This window comes from Talpa occidentalis, unplaced genomic scaffold (genome assembly GCF_014898055.3).
Source record: "Talpa occidentalis isolate TD23 unplaced genomic scaffold, MPIMG_talOcc4v2.1 talOcc4.7, whole genome shotgun sequence".
Classification (NCBI taxonomy): Eukaryota; Metazoa; Chordata; class Mammalia; order Eulipotyphla; family Talpidae; genus Talpa; species Talpa occidentalis.
This window is the reverse complement of record NW_023605083.1, coordinates 128,358,289-128,379,820: the sequence shown is the minus strand read 5'-3', so window position 1 is coordinate 128,379,820 and position 21,532 is coordinate 128,358,289. Positions and strand designations below refer to the sequence as shown.

The 21,532-nt window shown below is 43.7% G+C and overlaps 1 protein-coding gene across 2 annotated transcripts in view; it reads right to left on the bottom strand.

Annotated features, from left to right (window-relative positions):
* Window positions 1-21,532, bottom strand: part of MAP2K6 (mitogen-activated protein kinase kinase 6) — a 117,246-nt gene that overhangs the window by 41,291 nt on the left and 54,423 nt on the right. For both annotated transcript variants that reach the window (XM_054689658.1, XM_054689659.1), the window contains exon 2: window positions 1,684-1,750. In XM_054689658.1, the coding sequence (XP_054545633.1) occupies window positions 1,684-1,750 (67 nt within the window). The remainder of the gene's footprint in view (window positions 1-1,683; window positions 1,751-21,532) is intronic.

The window sequence follows — 21,532 nt, the reverse complement described above, 5'->3', positions numbered from 1 at the left end:
CTACTATGATATTATAACTACACATCTGTCAGAGTGGCTAAAATGAAATAAGTATAGTGGTAATGTTGGCAGGAATGCAAAGACACTGGATCATTTCTACATCGGCTGTGAAAATGAAAATGGTACAATCACTCTGGAGAATACTTTGGCTGTTCTTTCAAAACTGTGAACTTGCCATGTGACCCAGCAATTGCACTAGTGGGCAGAAATCCCAGAGAAATGAAGCCTTGTTTTCAGACAGGAACTTATACATAAATGTTCATAGTCATTTTTTCATAATAATGCCTACTGGAAACTACCCATATCTTCTGCAAAGCTTAAGACTTAAAAAAAGTGATAGAGACATACCATAGATGGTAATCAGCAGTAACAAGGAACGAACTCTATTAACACAGGCAACAACTTGAATGAGTCTTAAGGAAATTATGCCAAATGAAAAAAAAATTCTCAAAAAGGAAATGCATGACTTCATTTGAATAATAATCATAAAATAGCAAAATGAAGATGAAGAATAGATTTGTTCTAGGAATTAGGGACAACAGGAACAGGAGTTAAAAGGGAGGTGGGGCTATATGGGAATAACTCCAAAGAGTCTTACAGTGTCGACACAGTTGAGTATCTTAATTATGGTATTGGTTATATAAGGCTACACATAGGCTAAAACTGAGCACTCGCGTGTGCACACACACAACCCACTTCTTCCTCCTGCAGATCCTCCCGAAAGAAATAGTCTCCTCTGAGTTTTCCCCTTGAACTACAGTACAGAATTCTGAAGCGTGTCCTCTTCTCTGCTCCGTAGTTATTTTGGTAAGTGGTTATATTGCTGCAGGAAACACAATGGCCACTGATCTCAGCAAAGAACTACCTGACAAGATCATGGTCGCCAGCTCGTTCCAACACCAGGTGGCGTACATTTCGACCTGATGATCACACTTAAGGACAAAACCTTTACCAAGGGAGGCCCTTTTGCAGAAGTGAGCACAACTCTTAAAAACTCAGGCTCGCATTGTGATAGCTTCCTTTTCTTTTCTCTACATCCCTAGCCCCTCCATTGTGCTTTGTTCCCTTGGAATGCCCATTGTTACCAAGCAGATGCTTTGAGAAGTGGTCACAGTTTGATGGGAAGGCCTGGTGCACGATCCCCTCCCCCCATGAGAGGGAAGCTCAGGAGGAGGGAATCCTGCCTCACTAGGACTCCTGGGATTTGGGCCAAAGTGTGAACTAAGAAAAAGGGGGTTTCTCTACTCATTTTGTCTTCTGTTTCTATGGGCCAGGACTTAGATGCTGAGTCCTTAACAAATACCATCTTTCCATTTCAACCCAAGTTTTACAGTAGGAGCTTTCACGGGGATTTGCTTGTTTCCTCAAATCTATGTGGGAAAGGAAGCAAAGTCCACATTCAGGAGTCTTCCTGGCCTTACAGAGGACACCATCTGCCAAGTGCATTTGTGAAACCCAGTTAGCTAACCACAGTGAGAGACCCTGAATTTGGAGCCACCCCACTCTGAATTGGCAGAGCGAATGTGGTGATCTCAGGATTCAGAACAATGAGCAAATGACTTTCTGCGTTCAAGGTAACACTATTTCCAAAGTCAAGGTATTTCATCCTAAAATGAATCCCCATTCCCTGAAAATCTGGAATGTGAAAGTGTTTGGATTAAGAGGATGATCTTGCCGACTTACGTGGAACTGGTCTGAGGTTGCTCAAATGCTTCTTTTGGAATTTTAAGGCCAGGGTTTCGCTTCTTGCCTGTGGGGAAGACATAAGAATAAAGGTAAGGGCCTAAAGCACTCAGGAGAGCAGGGGCAGAGGTCACAGCAGATGACAAAGGGCAACAGGTGTGCATAACACTCCTCTCCCCATTCAGAGCTCCACTTCCTACCTGGAATTCTGAGAGAACAAGTACCCAAGCACTAAGCTTCCCAAGTGTAGGCTGTGGTCCCAGGTGAAGTTTCTGACCATTTGAGACTGAAACTGTCACTCTATGAATTCCAGCGCTCCACCTGGGAGACTGACCCTCCTCCTCTCTGCTGAAAGTGTCTTTCCAACTTCTTTGTTCTCGCGTGTGCCCTGGCATGATGGGGTGGATGGTGCTGGTGATAGCTTACTCCTTTTTAATGTCAGTCAAAATGTAGTCACCCCCATCTCAGTACCCAACAATTTTTTTTTATACAAGCACTGGGTACAGTCAGAAGCGCAGGAGGGTGAGAGAACTCACCAGAGCTAGAGCGGGGTACAGAACAGGCAGACTGACGAAATACACTGCTGAGGGGAGCAGCGGGCGCAGCAGGAGAGGTCTGCGCACCATGTGGGACCCTCCCCAGCAGCTGGGGATCCAACCAGTGCTGCAGAGGCTGCGGGCAGCTTCCTAGCCCAGTGCTCAACTGCTGCACCACCAAAGGAGGCCCCCCACAATTTTTAAACTCATCTGTGAATAACCGATAGAGTTAACCGTGCAGATTGGAAACAAAGGACTTTCTCACTGTTCTTCCTTGTCCATTCTCAACCACCTGCCATCAGCTGAAAGACCTAAGAGAGGGATAGAGTGATAGCTAACTGTATGCACCCTGTTTTAAGGAGTGGGATAACAGGTGGGCTGGTGCAAGGAGGTTACGCTTTTGAGGGGGGGTAGATGGACATATAACTGGCAGGAGCACCCCTGACACAAGAGAGAGCATGTCTCAGACACTGTGGTTGATAAGTGTGGAGAAGAACAGACTGAGATATGCCAGCTAAGAAGCAACCAGAGCAAACAGTCTTGTAAGGGCTCAGGATTTAGCTCATCTAAGGAGATCCCTTACCCCTTCATGCTGGGCAGGGAAGCCAAGGCAGAGCTGGATAAAAGGACTGTGTCAGCTCTTCTCTACATTGTAGGAGAATCCAACAGAGCTAACACAGGCCCTGGGCAAGATTCTGGATAGAGATTCTGAAGCTGCAAAGCACCATAAGAAATCAGCTATTATAACATACATAGAGGAGAATGGCCTACACGTGACATTGGGATTGCTCAGACCTAGAAGCTACCCAGGGAGGAGGGTCCAGTGCTCCTAACACTCAGCTCAGAGCCTTCTCCATAAGCGGGGAGCTTGAGAGATGACCAGAGGGAATGGTGTGGGCAAGAAAGGGATATTGTGTTTTTGAAAAACCAGCTTCTACCTGGCTTCTTCACTCACCAAGTGAATTCCAGAGTCACCTTTCCCCTGACATCTGATATCCTCAGTTGTAAAATGGAGAAGGACCATCCATAGCCAAGAGGAGAATGATGAGATAGCATAGGAAAGAGCACCCCTGGGCCCTGAATAGCTGCCAGTCATGATTCTTTAGAGAAACAATCTGTACTGTCTCATTTCAAAAAAAAAAAGCCACTGAAGATATTCATGCACAGTTGGCCATGCACAGAACTGGCTATATTATCACAACCCAATAATGTATAATTGAGACGTCTCCCTAGATGCTTTAAAAATCCAAAATCTAGAACAATTCTACCACATGGTATAAAGGCAGGGAAAAAAACATGTTTGGTAGGAATCCACAGAAAGCCTTTTATGACCATCTTCATCATATCAGGTCTTCCCAATTTTATTTGCATTTGGGCTTTCGACACATTTTGTAAGATTCAAAACTCATATTTCCTTTCTCACTCCCAGAGCTCAGAGGGCCATGTAGCACATGATTTACTCACTGATTTACTAAGTGAGTCAGTTCTTAGCAATACAAAGACTTGGGCTTCCCTGGTGGCCTAGGGGTTAAGTCTCAGCGCTATTACCGCTAGGCCCTAAGTTCGATCCCTGGCCAGGGAGCTAAACCACATAAGGCGGGGAAGACCTTTCTTGTCTTGCCTGCTTCTCCCCTTAGCAGTGTACTTCAGTAAATCAAGTTGTTCTGCTCCCAGCTCTGTCTCTGGTGAATCCTCTCATCTCCTCCCCACACCTCTGGCCTACACCCCAGTTCTATGCACCAAAAAAAATAAACAACAACAACAAAGAGTTGTACAAGGCACCAGAAGCTAAGCCAAGTGCTGGATCTGATTCTAAGAAACCAAAGAGATACCCAGCCTAATTCCAAGCAATTCCCACACATGGGTCTCACGCAAATAGCTTCACCTGGTATTTTTATTAAGATTTATTTTTTATTTATTTATGCACACAAGAACTGGGGTGTAGGCCAGAGGTGCGGGGGGTGAGAGGATTCACCAGAGACAGAGTGGGGAGCCGAACAGGCGGATATACTGAGATACACTGCTGAGGGGAGCAGCGGGGAGACAGGAGAGGTCAGCTCCCTGGCTGGGGATCGAACTCATGCTGCAGTGGTTGCCAAAAGCTTGATTGTGCTGCAACTTAACCTCTTGAGCCACCAGGGAGGCACTTCACATGGTATTTTAAGTGAAATACTCTCATGAGAAAGAATGACAAATCCAGCTTCTCCAAACAACTTCATACAGATTCCAGTACAGGTGGCAGGTAACTCAGGTAATCCCAACAGACACAACTCCACAGCTCTCTCAGCTAAAGCAAAACTAAGCACAAGTAAAATGTATTTTACTGAAAAGGATGCCAATGACCATGTCAGCAAATCAAAAGCAAAATGTGACTTGTCAATTCTTCTCTTTTATCGTCATTTCTAACTCAGCTCTTACAGGATAGAGGTAAAGAGAAACAGCTATTTGTGGAGAAAATCTCCTTCAGAAAACATTAATATAACAATGAATTATTACACCAAAGCAATTAATCATTAGCTATTCATTAATAGCAATTCACTAATATACTATAACTCAAATATAAGCCATCAGAATTCTACACAAGGAAACAGAGAAAGAGAAGACTTTAATTTCAGAAATTAAAGGGGGAAGTGACTGAAACAAGTCTTTGAGGTCTGAGAAGAGCCGGATTCTCTTCTGACAACAGCAAAAAATAGTTCCAAGACGCAAAACCTAATTATATTGCGCAAATATAATTTTTTAAAGTAGATCAAATGAAGCAAAAATCACACACACACACACACACACACACACACGCTCCATAATTCACTTACTTGCCCACCACTGACAGAACTCAACGGAAGACAGACCCTGGAGAGGTCTGCAAAGCTGCCAGGAGGGTCAGTGGAAGCAAACATTCTTTCTTGAGCGCCGAAGCCCACACTTCAGCAAAGAGACACAGAAAGGAACAGACTCCACCCCCAAGTCAAGTATGGGGTTGGTGGCAGCAAACCTCAGCGAGTCCATTGTTCCCGAGAGAGGAGAGAGGGCAACTCCAGGCAGGCAGAAGGGAACTGGATCCTTTGGACACTCAGGCATACCATTAATCATTAACCAGACTCGGAGGAGTAAATCTATAAAGCAATTCAGGCCAGCACAGCATTCTCCAGCCTTCCTATAAATGCCTCTTTCATGTCTTAAAAGAAAGAAAAACAATATATGGTCACTTTCCAGCTGTGTTTACTTCAAAGCAATCTGTCCCCCCTAGCAAAACTGCCAACACCCGACACCAACATTTAACACTGTGTTAAAAAAAAAAAAAATTAGTGAGAGGGAGCAACATGATTAATAAGGGTAAGTGGCCCTCCACGCTAAGCGGTCTTTCCCTTGATATTCCAAAGCAAAAATGAAAATCATAGCAGAAAAATAAGCTCTGGGTTATGCCATAGACTAGTGGCAGGCCTCTCAGAGGGAGAGAATTCTGTATCTTTCTGCGGATCTCCCCAAGCTTCACCTCTTCTCCGTGCATTCTGCAGAGTGGAAGCCCCGGTGAGCCCCCGGAATTGCATCAGCCCCTGCCTGTTTTCTCTGAAAACACCTCGACCCACCACACACATATATTTGCAAAATTCACCATAAACCAAAGCTGGGTCATTACGATCCCGGCCCCGAGCAAAATGGCACTGGAAAGAAAAAAACAACAAAACACCAAACTCTGCCAAGAGTCGAAGACATTTACCAGGCCACAGAAATGTTCACCAGCTTTGCAGCGAAAATGAGGGGGTGTGTAGACCTCTTCACGGCACCCACTTACAGAGGCTAAGCACAAAGGCTTTCTCTCATGTGCCTTATTATATAAAACAGAAGACCCGGTGCCAACTCAAACAGCTCGAGAATCCTGCAGGGTCAACAGGAGGCATCACATTGTATTATGCCGAAGCCTAAATATTTGTCAGCTTGGCCGAGGGCTGTGGGGCACGAATTGGAGGCTTTCTGATTATTGACACGGCTTTACAAAAGGATGGCATTGCTTCCAGTGCCAGGATTATTTTAAAAATCACTTTCCCGGTGTGAATGGGATTTCCAGCCAAGTAACTGACAGCCGGCAGGCCTCGCTGCTCTCCGGCTACATGCCCCTGGGCTCGCCTTCCAATGGGAGCTGCATGCGGGTGGCACAGGAGTGTCATTAAATGTTCTTAAATTGCAATGATCACCTGGAAAACAACCCACAGGGCCAGGTAGAGGGAAGGGGAAGCAGGGAGCAGGTTGACTTTCTCATAGTGGACACAGATGCTTTTGCTCACCCACCACTGAGATGCCAACACTCTGGAATTGCATGAAATTGAGAGAAGAAAGCAACAACATTCATGTGAAAATGTGAGGTCATTTTGGTTTCAAGGAGGCAGAAGAATCTCCTGGGACCTTGTGTTTCTCTACGTGTTCTCCCTGCTGCGAGTGCAGCCCTCTCGTGGACAGGAACTCAGCTCCAATTCAGCTCATTATCATGCCCCCAGAGGGCCTCTCCAGACCTTCCTGAGCCCCTTTAGGCTAATTGTTCACAGCTTTCACATCCTGGCACCTGTCACAGGCTGGAACACAATACAGACTCAATGAACTTCCCTGAACCTCAGATCTTTTCATTTAAAATGTCCACTCTGGGCTCTCCCTGCTGGCACAGGGGTTAAGTCTCACGCTTCAAGCTATCGCCAGCCACCGTGGCATGAGTTCAATTCCTGGCTAGGTTGCTGACCCACATGGACAGGAGAGGTCTGATCCCCACTCTGTCTCTGGTTGAGCCTCACACCACCACCACCCACCTCTGGCCTATACCCCCGCTCTTGAATGCACAAATAAAAATAAATCTTAAAAAAAAAATAAATAGGGCCTCCCTGGTGGCGCAAGGGCTTAAGATGCAACTTACCCACATGGGGCAGCAGACCTCTCCTGACTTACCCGCTGCTCCCCTCAGCAGTGTATTTCAGTACATCTGCCTGTTCTGCTCCCCACTCTGTCTCTGCTGAATCCTCAACCCTCCCGTGCATCTGGCCTGTACCCCAGTTCTTGTATGCATAACCTTTAAAATAATAATTATAATAAATAAAATGTCCATTCTGTTTTAAAGAGTTCCATCACCACCTTTCACTGATGTCCTCTTTCGCCACAATCTCTTATATTTGCACGGAGTTATTTACTTTCACATCTGTATATTGTTTAGGTGTTTATTATTTATATTCTCGTATTGCGTTCCATTCTGACAGCGGTTTTACCCAGCGCCTACACATCACACATATTGGTTGCCTGAATATTTTTTCTTTTTCTCTCAACTGTGTTGAATATTATAATGGAGTCCTCAGAGAAAAACCAGGATGGAGTGGAAACATTACAAGTTTCAACACCAATAAGACCTCATTTTCAATCCCAACTGTCCTACTTATTAATACTGGGACTTTGAGAAGTTTCCTGAACTCAGTTTCCACACCTGCAAACCAGAGGTGAGACTCGGGTCATGGAGAAACTCAGCTGGCACAATGAAGATGTCTAGCATATACTAGGTGCTCAATAAATACTAGCTTCTTTCTCCCTCTCTCTCTGTGCTTATATATATTTTTAAATATGAACTAAATGGAATGCCCTTGGATGGACAACTTATTTCCTAAGATATCATCTTCTGTTCTTATACTTTGTATTATTTATGATAAAGTTATATTTTGCAGATGTCTCATCAATCAAGCAAGGGAAAAGAGGAAAAAATAACCTCACAGAGAAGGTGGTGTTTTGTGTGGTCCTTTGCTAATTTTTAGGATATGAAGGCAAATGTGTATCATTATACTATTAAGTCTTCTCTCTATAGATTGAAGTGTTTCCATAATAAAACATTTTTTTAAAAGCCGTGGGTAGGATTTTGATAATCAGGACTTGCAAAGACAACAGTAAAATGAGGATGAGTTTGCAATCATGGGAAGAAGACATTTTGGCATATTCAAAGAATTGTAAGTTATCTGCTTTGAACAAAGAGGACAGTAGTAGGGAAAAGACTGGAAGGATGACTTGGAATCAACACTGAAAGACTGTAACTAATATTTCTTAAATTTCAGATTTAAAAAGAAAAATCATCTATGCTTTTCAGTAGAAGAGTATCATACCATGTCATCTCTGCTTCAAAAAAATAATGTAACAAAATTATTCTAGTATCTGCAATATGTTTGGAAACTATGGTACAAACACACACAAGCACATACACACACATGCTCATGTGCACACTTTGCTGTCTTAATTTTCCAAGTCTTTGCGACTATTTTCTCTGGAATGTTATTGCCTGTCTCTACCAGTCAACTTCATCACTCAGTTCTCGCATGTTCTGCAGGAAGTCACAAAAAACATACAATAAACACCCCCTCCTGTGTGGTCACAGTGCTCTGGACATATCTTTAACATCTCTCTTCCTCCACTGATAGATCGAACCCATCTTTTCATCCATCTCTATCATCATAATGCAAACCTTTCAAAGTTGTACCCCAGGTTTTACCCATATACAGAGTAAGCACTGGACCCAAGAAGTAAGAGGCAGAAACCACTGCAATCTGGCTAAAAAAAAATGTCGCCTAAGCTCTGCAACATCTACAGACTCTGGGAACATACTGGGTAATAGTTGTTCAAGAGAAGACACTAGATGGTGAGAATAGTGGCGGTGCTATGGTGAGGGCAATGGTGGTAGTGATGGTGGTGGTGGTGGTGATGTTATTGGTGGTGGTGGTAGTAATGGTGGTGATGATAGTGGCCAAGATGGCAGCAGCAGTAGTAACAATCTGTCTTTTCCACACATAAGTCAAATTAAAAGAAATGTAAGTGAAAGGCAGGGGGGAGAAGCCAGAGAGAGAGTTCCCTTGCAGATGTGTTAACTCTAAGGCTCGGGGGCCATGGCAGACTTCAAGGGGAGATGGAGGGAAAGCGGTGCTGTGATTTAGCTGTGTCGATGAAACAGTGACACACAGAGAAGAAAGCGGAATGAAACAGGTAGGGACACAAGAAAAGCAAGAGAATGGAAGGCAGCTAAGGCAAGAACATTTTGAGAGAATGAGTTGTGGTACATATATACAATGGAATATTACTCAGCCATGAAAAAGATAAACCCATGGAATTTGCAGCAACATGGATGGAGCTGGAAGGGATCATGCTAAGTGAAACAAGCCAGAAAGAAAAAGAAAAATACTGGATGGACTCACTCTTAGCAGGAATTTGGAAAACCTAAATAAAGGACCAGGAAGAAGACTATTAATTCTAATGAAGTAAAAATCAAAATCAACAAGCAACTATAAACCAGAGACACACTGGGGTAGGGGGGGAGGGGAGAAGGGATTAGGGTCAAAACAAAGGAGGTGGAAATTGTGTGGGGACTATAACCAAGATGAAAATGCATACATTGTGCAAAAATGAAAAAAATGATGTAAAAAATAAAAAAAAAAGGAAAAAATAAAAAAAATAAAAGACCAGTCCTTCTCAAAACACTCACTGTCTCTGGTTTATAGTTGCTTGTTGATTTTGATTTTTAGTTTATTATAATTAGTGTTCTTCCTGGTCCCTTATTTAGGTTTTCCAAATTCCTGCTAAGAGTGAGGCCATCCAGTATTTTTCTTTTTCTTTCTGGCTTATTTCACTGAGCATGATCCCTTCCAGCTCCACCCATGTTGCTGCAAATGGCATGAGTTTATCTTTTTGATGGCTGAGTAATATTCCACTGTGTAGATGCACACACCGGGGGAGGGGGCAGAGGGAGTGGGATCAAAACAAGGGGGTGGGAATTGTATGGGGGATATAACCAAAGATGGGCGCAGGGCACCGGGGATCACCAGATGCTTCACAGGCGAACGGGCTGGCGCAGGCAGGAGGGTTTCTCTCAAGGCTTCGTGTATGGAAGCTCTTTTTTCTTTTTTTTAGATCTGAAGGGTGTTTTGTCAGGCCAGCCATTCGGTGCGGGCGATGTGCGCTCGAAAGAACCTACCGCAAATCTCAGCCAGTGCCCTCCAGCTGTGGTCTCTGCAGCGCGCAGGAGGCAGTGAAAGCGGTTAGGCGGGGAATCCCCGCCTCTGCTCGGTCTCCTTCCTCATTTGTGAGCTGCTTCATTCATGGGTTTTTACCAAAAGGAAACTTAGTCATCAGGGTGTCAAAAAATACCACTTTGAGAAAAAAAGGATGGCAGCGCCAGTGTGAGAGAAATGTGGGCATGTCCTGCATCTTTTCAAAATACGCACTGGGTCTTGCTGAGGGTTTGGAACATCGCTCCTCATTTAGAGAAAAAGATTCCAAATGAGAGAATTTTATTCTAGGATTTGCTTCAAAATATGGGGGTCCTGGCGATACAGAGGAAATACCATTAGCCACGAGTTGCTCACTTTAAGGAGGGACACGTCGCAGTTAACTAACTGCCTTTGGATAGTTCACATTTCCCCCAAATAAAGATTCTCTTAAAGAGCTACTGAATTGCCGAAATCTGCCTTAAAAGTTGTTCAGAAAAGGGGATAGGGGTGGTGAATTAAAGGGCTACATATTTTTTTCTTGAGGAAAATGGGTCTTTGTTCCCTCTGATCTAAGATCACAATTTTGGTCTTTTAAAAGTTATTTAATTATGCATACAAGAGCTGGGGTGCAGGCCAGAGGTGTGGGGGTGAGAGGATTCATCAGAGACAGAGTGGGGAGCAGAACAGGTGGATAGACTGAAATACACTGCTGAGGGGAGCAGCAGGTAAGACAGGGGAGGTCTGCTGCGCCGTGTGGGTAGCTGCCTGGTCGGGGATCGAACTCCTGCTGCAGGGGCTGGTGATAGCTTCACAGTGCTGAGACTTAACCCCTTGCTCTACCAGGGAGACCCCCTAAGATCACAATTTTAATAACATCATCTCACCTCCCTTCTAGACAAGCAAAACGGCAGGGGGGTAAATTGATCTGCAACAAAGTAGGAAAGTTCTTCCCTTCTATGACTTCTTAGCACTACCAGTATAGTCTAGCCTGCCTCTCTCCAGCTTCACCCCATTTTTTTTACTAAGTTCATCCCACCCTGATGCCATTGGCCCACGCTGAGGTCACCATGAAAAAGATCCCCGAAATTCACCTTTGTAAAGATGTTTTTCATTATCTTACATAAAACCCTTTTATAAAGACTCTTAGGGGAAAATGCATGTTATCAATTACAAGGACAGTTGGTTTGTATGCAAAACAGATAAATCTTTGCTTAAGGATTATATGAACGTTTCTCTTTGTACTGCTTTCCTTGTGGGGACGGCTAAATTCTTAGGATCCCAATGGAACTTGTGGTCATTTAATTTCTGAGTCAGCATTTTGGGGGCTCTCTCTCTCTCTTCTTTGTGTCTTACCTACCCTTTTAATAGACTGTATTGTAGAACATTTTAAATACATGAAAATTTAAACAATATAGCCCTCTCCCCAGACCTGTGGCACATTCTGAAATGCCTCCTATCTCCTGCCAACATGAAGGAAGGAAGGAAAAAAACTGGCCAAAGCAGTATCAAAATCGATGGCAGGATACTTTCCATGCCCTTCCCTCTACTCTACCCCTCATCCCCCTCTCTCCCTTGAAGAGACTCCGCAGAATCCTCTGACCCACGGTTGCTTCCACTGGATCTATTCACCTTTCTCTCCAGGGAGGAGGCAGGAGTTTTGAGAGTCACACTTGCAAGCCACAGCCTGGCAACAACAAAACCAACCTAGTGGCCTTTGCCTTTGTCCTACCACATACTGTCCTGCTGTAGTACATCTCCCACTGGTGACACTCCTAGTTAGAGGTTCAAGACAGTCAGTTAAAAAACAAAAATTAAAAAGTAGCTCTGAGAAAACCACAGCATTTAAATGTGAGATTTTCTGAAAAAAGAATGGTAGTTTACAAAAGTCAACAACTTATTTTCTAAGCATTTTTTATTCATGCAAGTCTACTCATATTACAGTGTGATTTCGAGGACCTCATGTAACCCTTAGGGAAAATTCCACGGTCCTATAGAAAGACCGGGGCCTCAGTTTTTACTTCTGGTTAAACCATCATCACCATAGCTCACAGATTTGCCTCAGGCAGAGCCATAACTCAGGATGTCACAAGAAGTAGAGCTCTTTACTCTTAGACAATAAACCTAGAAACTGTTTCAGCCAGTGATCTTGAGACATGTAAATCAGTTTATCTCTAAGACTGAACACACAAAAAAGTATAAATTCCTTGTCACACCAATAAAATGTCCCATCAACATGCGTAATCAGAAAGTGAGTAAAACTTAGACTGGTCCAGCCCCTATGGAAAACAGTATGGAGGTTCCTCAAATTATTCTAAATAGATCTACCACATGAGGGCCTCCCTGGTGGCGCAGGCGATTGAGCGCCACACCATGAAGCTGTCCGCAGTCTCTGCAGTGTGGGTTTGATCCTGGCCAGCCAGGGAGAAACCCACACGGCGCGACAGACCTCTCCTGTCTCGGCCACTGCTCCCCTCAGCAGTGTATTTCAGTCGATTCACCTGTTTTGTGTATTTCAGTCAATCCACCTATTCTGCTGCCCACTCTGTCTCTGTGAATCCTCTCACCCGCACGTACATCTGGCCTGTACCCCAGTTCTTGTATAAATAAATAAATCTTTTAAAAAAGAATAGATCTACCACATGATCCAGCCTTTCCACTCCTAGATATCACCTGAAGGATACAAAATCACTAATTTGAAGGGAAACGTGCACTCTTGTGTTCACTGCAGTACTATTTACAATAGCCAAGTCATGGAAACAAGCTAAGTGTCCATCTGTAGAACAGTGGATTAAGAAGATGTGGTATATATACACAAGGGAATACTAAGCAACTATAAAAAGGATGAACGCCTGCCATTTGCAACGACATGGATGGCACTAGAGGAGACCACACTAAATGAGTTAAATCAGAAGTTGAAAGAAAAATACCAGATGATTTCACTCATATGTGGAAAGTGGGGGTGTGGGGAAGGAACTGATACTCAACCAAAACAAGTTCTATAAACATGACTACAGAATTAAGGCTACTAGAAGGGAAGTGGGGGTAGGGGTGGGATGGAAACAAAATGGCGGAGGGTACCAATGGTTTAGGAGGTGGAAACCTGCATTCGAGGAGGTGTGAATTTATTCCCCTACGTGACCGCAATAAAGACAAATCAATCAATAAAAATAAATAAGCACGATCCATGATCTCTCATATACACTGTTACCTATACAATTTCCCCAAGCTGGTTTTGATGGCTAGCCAAAAATATGAGGAGATAATTGCTAATGCTCTCCTGATATACTAAGATTTTCTTCAACTTTCAGGCTTTTGTTGGCCTGCTCTCCATGGAATGTTATTGATGCCAAGTTTCCCAAGGCTTGATTATTGGAGAACCAGGTAAAGGACTGAGCAAAGTACCTTGCCCTATCTCTCTAGAATCAGATGATTTCAAAGTACCAGAAGCTAGACTTCGTGGTGATGAGAGGACCCAGACACAGATGTTGAAACCATACTGCATACCTGAAGCTTATATAATATCACCAACCAATGTTACTTAATAAAAATTCTCTTTCAAAAAGTATCCATCAAAGGTATCTATGGTGACGTTATAAAACCACTCAACACAATCCTCTAAAAAGAGGCCAAGACGAAAGGACAAAATAATAGCTCTTGTGAGCTGTAAGACCTTGGGAAGCTATTAATCTAAGCCTCATCCTTAAAAGGGAGAACCAATATCTACCTTGGCAGAAGTTCAAGGAGCAAACTAATATATACAATGCCCCCAGGACAAATACACGTCGGATAAGTGAGTGCTAAAAGGTGCCAGGTGAGCTCCATGGCTATTTTTGGCAAGTGTTTTCTTAATAACAAGTGACTGATCACGAGAATAACAAGCAGGAATTTCTGAGTATCGAATAGTAATCTGCTTAGCACAGTGATCGGCCTTAATTAATTTAATGATGACTATACCTGCAAGGAATAAGTATTATTTCCTCCCATGGCCTTGCTCAGAGCCAGAGCTTGCAGAGCTGGAGCAGCCAGCTTCCCCTACAGCTTAACAGTGCTGAGTCCTTCCGCTGCAGGGAGCCTCATCATCAGAAGTCTATTTCTTGCAGACGGATGATTGCTAAAGAGTGTCAGGGCTACATACAAATATATCCTGGGATCCACAGGAAACAGTCTTGGATTAAAATCCCTCTACAGGTTTCCTACTCCTCTGTCCACACTTCTCTCAGAACAAATGCAGGTTAGAAAATGCATATCAGGAACTGTTATGACATGACCTGGCAATCAATTTTCCTTAAGTTGTGGGTTTTATCCACCGGCCAGAAGAGCCAAATTCAATCAAAAAGCTCTATTGCCGTGAACTCTGTCCAAGATATTTCAACCTTTCTGGTCTTTAATTCCCTTGCTGTAAAAATGAAAAAACATTTGCTCAATAAAAAAGCTAATTTTCTCTTTAAAAGGCACTGTGGTATTGGAGAGGAACACTACGCCAGATTGATAGGTAACATCATAACATTTTCTACCTTGAAATAGCTCTGAGGTAGGTTTGTAAACATACACCCCTTTCCTAAGCCGGATTCTGTTGAAACTGATAAGCCTGTTCCTGAGCTGACATAAACCACCTTAGCTGGAGGTAACCGGCAAGTTTGAAAGCAGTGACCATAGACTCTGCACATCATATTGTGTCTTAGCAATGCTCTGTGTGGCAATGCCCCCTCTCAGGACCAAAGATAGAGGCTCCCGGTGTAGGAGTAGATTCACTGGTCACCTCATCCTCATGGCGACCGTAAAATGATGCTTATCCCTGCCTACAGGAGGAGTCACCAGTCTCAGGCTAGACTCAGCACTCAAGGTCACAGAGACTCAAAAGCCTGGCTACCTACCAGGAACTTGAACTTAAAATAAAATAAATGCACATAACCGAATACATCCCAACAATTGCTTAGGGACATTTCTCTGTAGGAAGAGCACTAGTCTTTTACTAAGGATAGCATTGTCTCTCCAGAAAACCGCTGCCTCCTCCAGTACCTAAAAATGGAAAGAAAACTCGATCCTACACCAAGTAGCAACTCTCACTGCCTCTGACCAGGTCATCCAGAGTACGTGCCCACTTAGGGTTGCTGGATTCCTAGCACCAAGTCTAGAGAAACAATTCAGGAAATCCATTCTCCTCCTCATCACAAACTCATTTCACTTTCACATCCAGAATTGTTCTAGGTGTGACCAGTTCTAGACTTAATTTTAGCACAAGGTTCTTAACTGGGTAGCCTTGATCTCTTTATTCAAAACACCCAGGAATGAAAACAGGAAAATAGACAAACTTTTCAAAAAAAAAAAGGGCAACCGTGGAAGTTGAGAGGGAAGAAGGGTAGAATGAAGAAAAAACTAACAATCTAAGGAAAGTTTCGATGTTTGATTTTTGTACATTGGTTATTGCTTTCTTTTCTTTTTAAGATTTTTTTTTTATATACAAGAGCTGGGGTACAGGCCAGATGCGCGGGAGGGTGAAAGGATTCACCAGAGACAGAGCAGGGAGCAGAACAGGCAGATGGACCCAAAGCACTGCTGAGAGGAGCAGCGGGCGAGGCAGGAGAAGTCTGCCGCACCATGTGGGCATCTCCCTGGCCAGCCGAGAATCGAACCCTCGCTGCAGAGGATGCGGACAGCTTCACCACACTGTGTTCAACCCACTGTGCCACTGAGGAGGCCCATTGGTTATTGCTCTCTAAAAAATGATAGGGAATTTGAGCAACAGTCTAACCCAGAAGAGGAGTAGGACAAGGGACAAGAGGACAGAGAAGAGTCTGGAAGTGATGGGGCAAAGCCTTAACAGACATGGTGGGAAATAGAGCCCAGTGGAGAGAAGTGAAGAGGAGGAGAGGGTGTCCCTTTTAAACAAGAAGGACATAGGGAGCCTCCCTGGTGGCTCGGGGGTTAAGTCTCAGCACTGTCAAGCTATATCACCAGTCATTCAGCATGAGTTCAATCCCTGGCCAGGGAGCAACCCACATGGTGCAGCAGACCTCTCAGTCTCGCCTACCGCTCCCCTCGGCAGTGTATTTCAGTAGATCTGCCTGTTCTGCTCCCCAGTCTGTCTCAGGTGGACCCTCTCACCCCCCCACCTGGCCCCGCCTCACTGGCCTACACCCTAGTTCTTGCATGCATGCATAAATAAAAGTAAATCTTAAAAAAGAAGCACATGAAGATGGCAACAAAGAGAAACTTCCATGCACAGGGAAGCTGAGACAGGCACTCCCTGCTGACATATAACAAACAGAGTATTTTGCCAAGATTTCCCAGGGGTCCCAGAAAAACTCCAAGCCAAGAAACAGAAACAGCCAGAGTAGGTCAGCAAAGAGTTTTTGTGGTTTCAAGTGAAGTTTTACCAAATATACTTGCAACATATGTTCCATGAGACACATTCCAAGCAGCAACTCAACTATAAAAGGTTGGAAAGTGGGTGCGATGGAAAACTTTCTCATACCTTCTAAGAACCTCCTCCATTCCAAAGTTGCTCATCATAATACCCAGTAACAAATGAGTCAGAAGGGGTTCAGCTCAAGGATTAGGCCACATATGAGTACGTGACGCGGCCCTCTCTTCTAGCAATTGAAAAAAATGTGTTCAGTCTACGAAAGAGTTTAAGTCTTCATCCCTGCAGAGTTGCAAACCTCACCTAAAGATAGGATCTGTGATAGTGCCTCTGCCTTCCGATTCACAACAGCTTTATTGAGATAGAATCCACAGAGCATGATTTATTTAAATGATACAATTCAATGGTTTGGACATAGAGTTGTGCAGCCAACACCACAATCATTTTGTAACATTTTCATGTTATACTTCACAAAAGAAGTATTAGAACTGTGATTACTTTTAATATTAACCTTATTCTTAAAAAATACACATTGATCCTTAGCACTAAAAGATTATATAATAAATGCTCACCTAGTTCAGGAAAATATATATATATATATATACAGACACATGTACCACTGAACAGTACTCTTAAAAATGGTTAAGGTAATAAACTATTTTAGGGCTATTTCACCACGATTAAAAATAAAAAAAATATTTAAGGAAAAATGAATTATTATTATTTCCAGGTGTAGAAACTTTTTATTTTCAAGTTCCAACAGTTAATGTTCTCATCCAGGTTTAAATCTAAAGCCCAAGCCTCAGATTCCAGGTTTCTCTCTGAATTGCTTCTTATTTTACATCAAGAATTGGGGCCTCCCTGGTGCACAAGGGGTTAAGTTTCAGCACTATGAAGCTATCTGCAGCCACTGCAACACGAGTTCGATCCCCCGGTCAGGGAGGTGACCCACATGGCACAGCAGACCTCTTCTGTATTTCAGTCAATCCACCTGCCTGTTCTGCTCCCCATTTTGTCTCTGCTGAATCCTTCCATCCCCTGCACCTCTGACCTGCACCCCAGCTCTTACATGCATAAATAAATCTTTTTCAAAAATAAAAGCAACACCCCTTTTTAAATTCCTTCTTTTTCCCTAATGTTCTAAACTCAGATTACTTTCAGATGACTTCTGCTTTCCCAGCAAGCATTTTGTTTGCTTACTTCCCAGCTACTCTGGAGGTGTAAGTGTTCTTCAGAAAGTTACTTGTTCCCATTCTGCATCCCATGTACCTTTCCCTATATTCCTGATTCATACCACAGCTTCCTGATTCAGGAAAAGAAAAAGTGAATGGAATGCTTCCAAAATGTCCAGTGGCTATAACAACAGATGCCAAGACAGCTTCCTCCTTCTATGCCAAAGAGCAAATTCGAAATGCAAGGCACTATTGCTCCTTTTCCAGTTGTCTCAATCTCCAAATGCTGTTAGGCTAGAAGCTTTGGTCATGGAAAAGCTGATATTAGTACCATTCCAGGGGGTAAGACTACGCAAAGAGCTGTGTTCTCCGTGGGTGCCAAGTTCAAACAGGTTGGGGCTGGTGGGAAGAACAGAATGTCCTATGACAAAGGGGAGGGGCACAAGGTAGCCACCAGCAGGAAGAGAAGCAGCTGTGGTGTTTCATGTGCTGTGGCAGGAAAAGCAAAAGAACACGAAGGAGCTGAGGGTAGGCATGCAAAATTCTAGGAGCCGCAGCTAAATTCTTTCAAATGCTTACCTCTCAAGAATATCAGCCTCAAAGTGGCCAAATACTTTTTTTTCTGCAAGTTTATAAGCAAATAAGAAAACATTCCACCTGGGACTATCAGGCTCACTCTCCAAATCCTTCTGGATTGGGGAAGAGCAAACAGCCAGTTCATTGTCGAGCCAAAGAGAGATTATAGAAAGTGAAAGCACATTTCCTGGGTTTAGTTCCTTACATGGTCTCACAGTAAGTCAAAATCTGCTACCTAAGTCTCCAAGAAATTGTTCAAATTCTATGACAGTGTTGAAATCCTGTTAACTTCACTATTGCTTGCAATAAGTAGGCCAATAACTAGGACTAAGGCTTTTTTTTTTTTTAATAAAATAAAGAGCTATGGCTATTGTGCTTTCTTTTCATTGCAGAATATAACCTGTTCTAGATATTCTGGCAAAGGCTGTAGTCACTGCCCACTGTGTTTCCTTCTGAGCAGGAACATGACCACAATTATATTTCAGTGAATTGAATACACATTTATACAAACACCAGCTGAAACACAGCTTGATTGGAAGCAGGTAGAAAAATGGAGACACGTACATTCAATACGTATCTAACCTCAAAACCTCTCGCAGACCTCAGGACCCACCTCTGGGGTGGGTAGGAAGCAGGCCCACTGATGCCTTATAGCTGGTGCTGGCATGAGAAGGGCAAATGTCTTGTCCAAGGAACCACACAAGTTCATGGCACCAACAATAAGGAAGCAGAATAGATAAACACACGGTGCTTCCATTTACTTATCCTTTGCTCAAATATTCATCCAGTACTGAGCTATGCTCTGAAAGTAAGAAATGAGTTAGCGCTAACCCTCTGCTGCCAACCCCCACCCACCAGTAGCTCTCTTCTAGAATGAGTACCTTATGTGTGATGACCCCAGAGGCTCCAGGAAGGACAAGGACAAGGACAATGGTCTCAATGAGCTGGGTCAGGGAGAGCCGGCGGCGGCTTTGGTTGCATTTCCAGTCTTTGAAGAAGTTTATCTATGTCTCCTTCCTAACTGCCAACCACATATAATTCAAATTACTCCCACTGGCAATCGAAAGCCTCTCCAATTGTATGATCTTCTACTCCCACCTCTAATTTGTAACTGAGAGACAGCCAAAGGGAAGCCCTTTCTATTTGTCTGACCAGACCTACTGGTGGTCTTGAGTGCATTTCTCTGTTCATGCTTCTACCACCTGCCTATTTGACTGGTCCCTGCCCTACACAGTGCATACACAGTCCTCTGCTGATTAAGTTCTTACTGCATTTTGGTCCAATGTCTTATTCCTATGAATTCATCTCTCATCTCCCATCTCCTGCCCTTCCTCTCTACCTGCCAAGATTAGAAAGCTGTCTGTGCATCCACTGGTTTGCCTGGTTAGATGGTGGGTCAGCAACATTTATTATAGGTCCAAAGCAAGGAACTTCACAGACATCACCTCTGATCACCTTTCCAAATGCATGAGCTATCATTCTCATGATGCAACCTTAGAATGGCCAGGTAAACACTACAAGGTGTCACAGCCAGATGGGAGTGGAGCAAGGTATGTCTTGCTCAAATCCTGAATATTCTTCATGCTACCCTTTGGACTATAGTGTACATGGGACAACTCTTGTGTACCACTCCGAATTTCTCCCCACCCACTTCTTTCTTCCTTTCCTGATGTCACTTCCCAATTCAGCACAGTTTTGACCAGCTTTCAGAGATGCCACTTGACAGTACCACATGTCTGATTGTGCCAGATGTCCTCTTATATCTCTGGATTCTGACTTCAGAGTTTTCTGACACCTGATGGAAACTGCTGGGCTAGTTGAAATACAGATCCTGGGAGATAAAGCATTAGGGGCCACATGGATTCAAGGAACAGTGACGGACAGGACCTGACAAATAGCTCCTTGAGTCCACTAGGCACACAGTACTCAGGTGCTTCATGAGGCTCTGAGAAGAGCCAATGAGGTTAAACATCATTGTCCCTAGCAGTGACGGCCTCACTGGCTTTCCCTACTTCCCTGCTTCATTAGCCTTGTCCCTTCTCCTTGACACTACATTGACAATTAAATCTCTTGCACACAAGCCTCTATTTCAAGTTGTAGGTTCAGAGTCAGTAGCAGCAAAGTTGTGGGCTAGAGCTGGAGGGGGCTCAGCATCAGTGCTGATTGTGCTGCAATCGAGTTCTAAGAATCAGCCGATCCACTTGTGCTTGTGGTGTTCATGGAAGGACGGATGACTCATCTGCAGGTGTTAGCCAGCCCCCTCTTTGCAGCACCCCAGTACTACTTTGCAGCACCTCATTACTGCTACAGTGGACGCACAAATGGAATGGCCTGAATGGATGTGCATGGGTCCATCAGCAGGGGCCTCCTTTTACCAATGATCTAACCAATGTGACTGTTGAATGCCCAGCCAATCAATAGCAGACATAGATGCCAATTTCTAGTGCACCTTCAAGGATCTCAGCAAGCCCCTTGGTGGAAGCTTAATTATAATGACCACTTCCACCCAGGAGAAGAGGAAGAGATAGTGATTTGTGCTTACTGGAATTTATGCTTGTCTACCTACTCTAAGTATGGGTTTGTCTTCTCTGCATGCAATGCCACTGCTAGCACACTATCCAAGGACACAGGAATGCCTAACCTACCAACATGGTATCTCCCACAAAATTGTTGCAGATCAAGGGCCAGATTTGTGTCAAAAGAAGTTCAACAATGAGCTTATAACCAAGGAATCCACTGGGTTGATTATATACCTCATTGTTCAAGTATAGTCAACAGAATGGTGGCATAGCCTGTTAAAGGTTCAGTTAGGGCACTAGCATGAGGAGATCAACTTACTCTTCCAGTAAGAGTGGATTCATGCACCATCCCTGGAATTTCAGCAAGGAAGCGTGTTTCCTTTCAGTGGCTCAGTGGGCGGTGGTGTCAAAATCTACCCACCTGCTGTGCTCATTGTTACTGAGGTGTTATTTTTTTTTTCTTGGCCTTTTACCAATCGGAGGTAGGAAATATAAATGTGTGTTTACACATATGTATATACAAATACACATGCATGCATTTGTATACACACACCTCTGCTCATAAACATATATGTGTATATGTGTATATGTGTATATTGTATCCACATCCATGTGTATATTGTAGAAGTCAAGAATTCACACCAATAAGACCAATTCCAACCCATTCCCCACAGGGTTATTTTGTCTT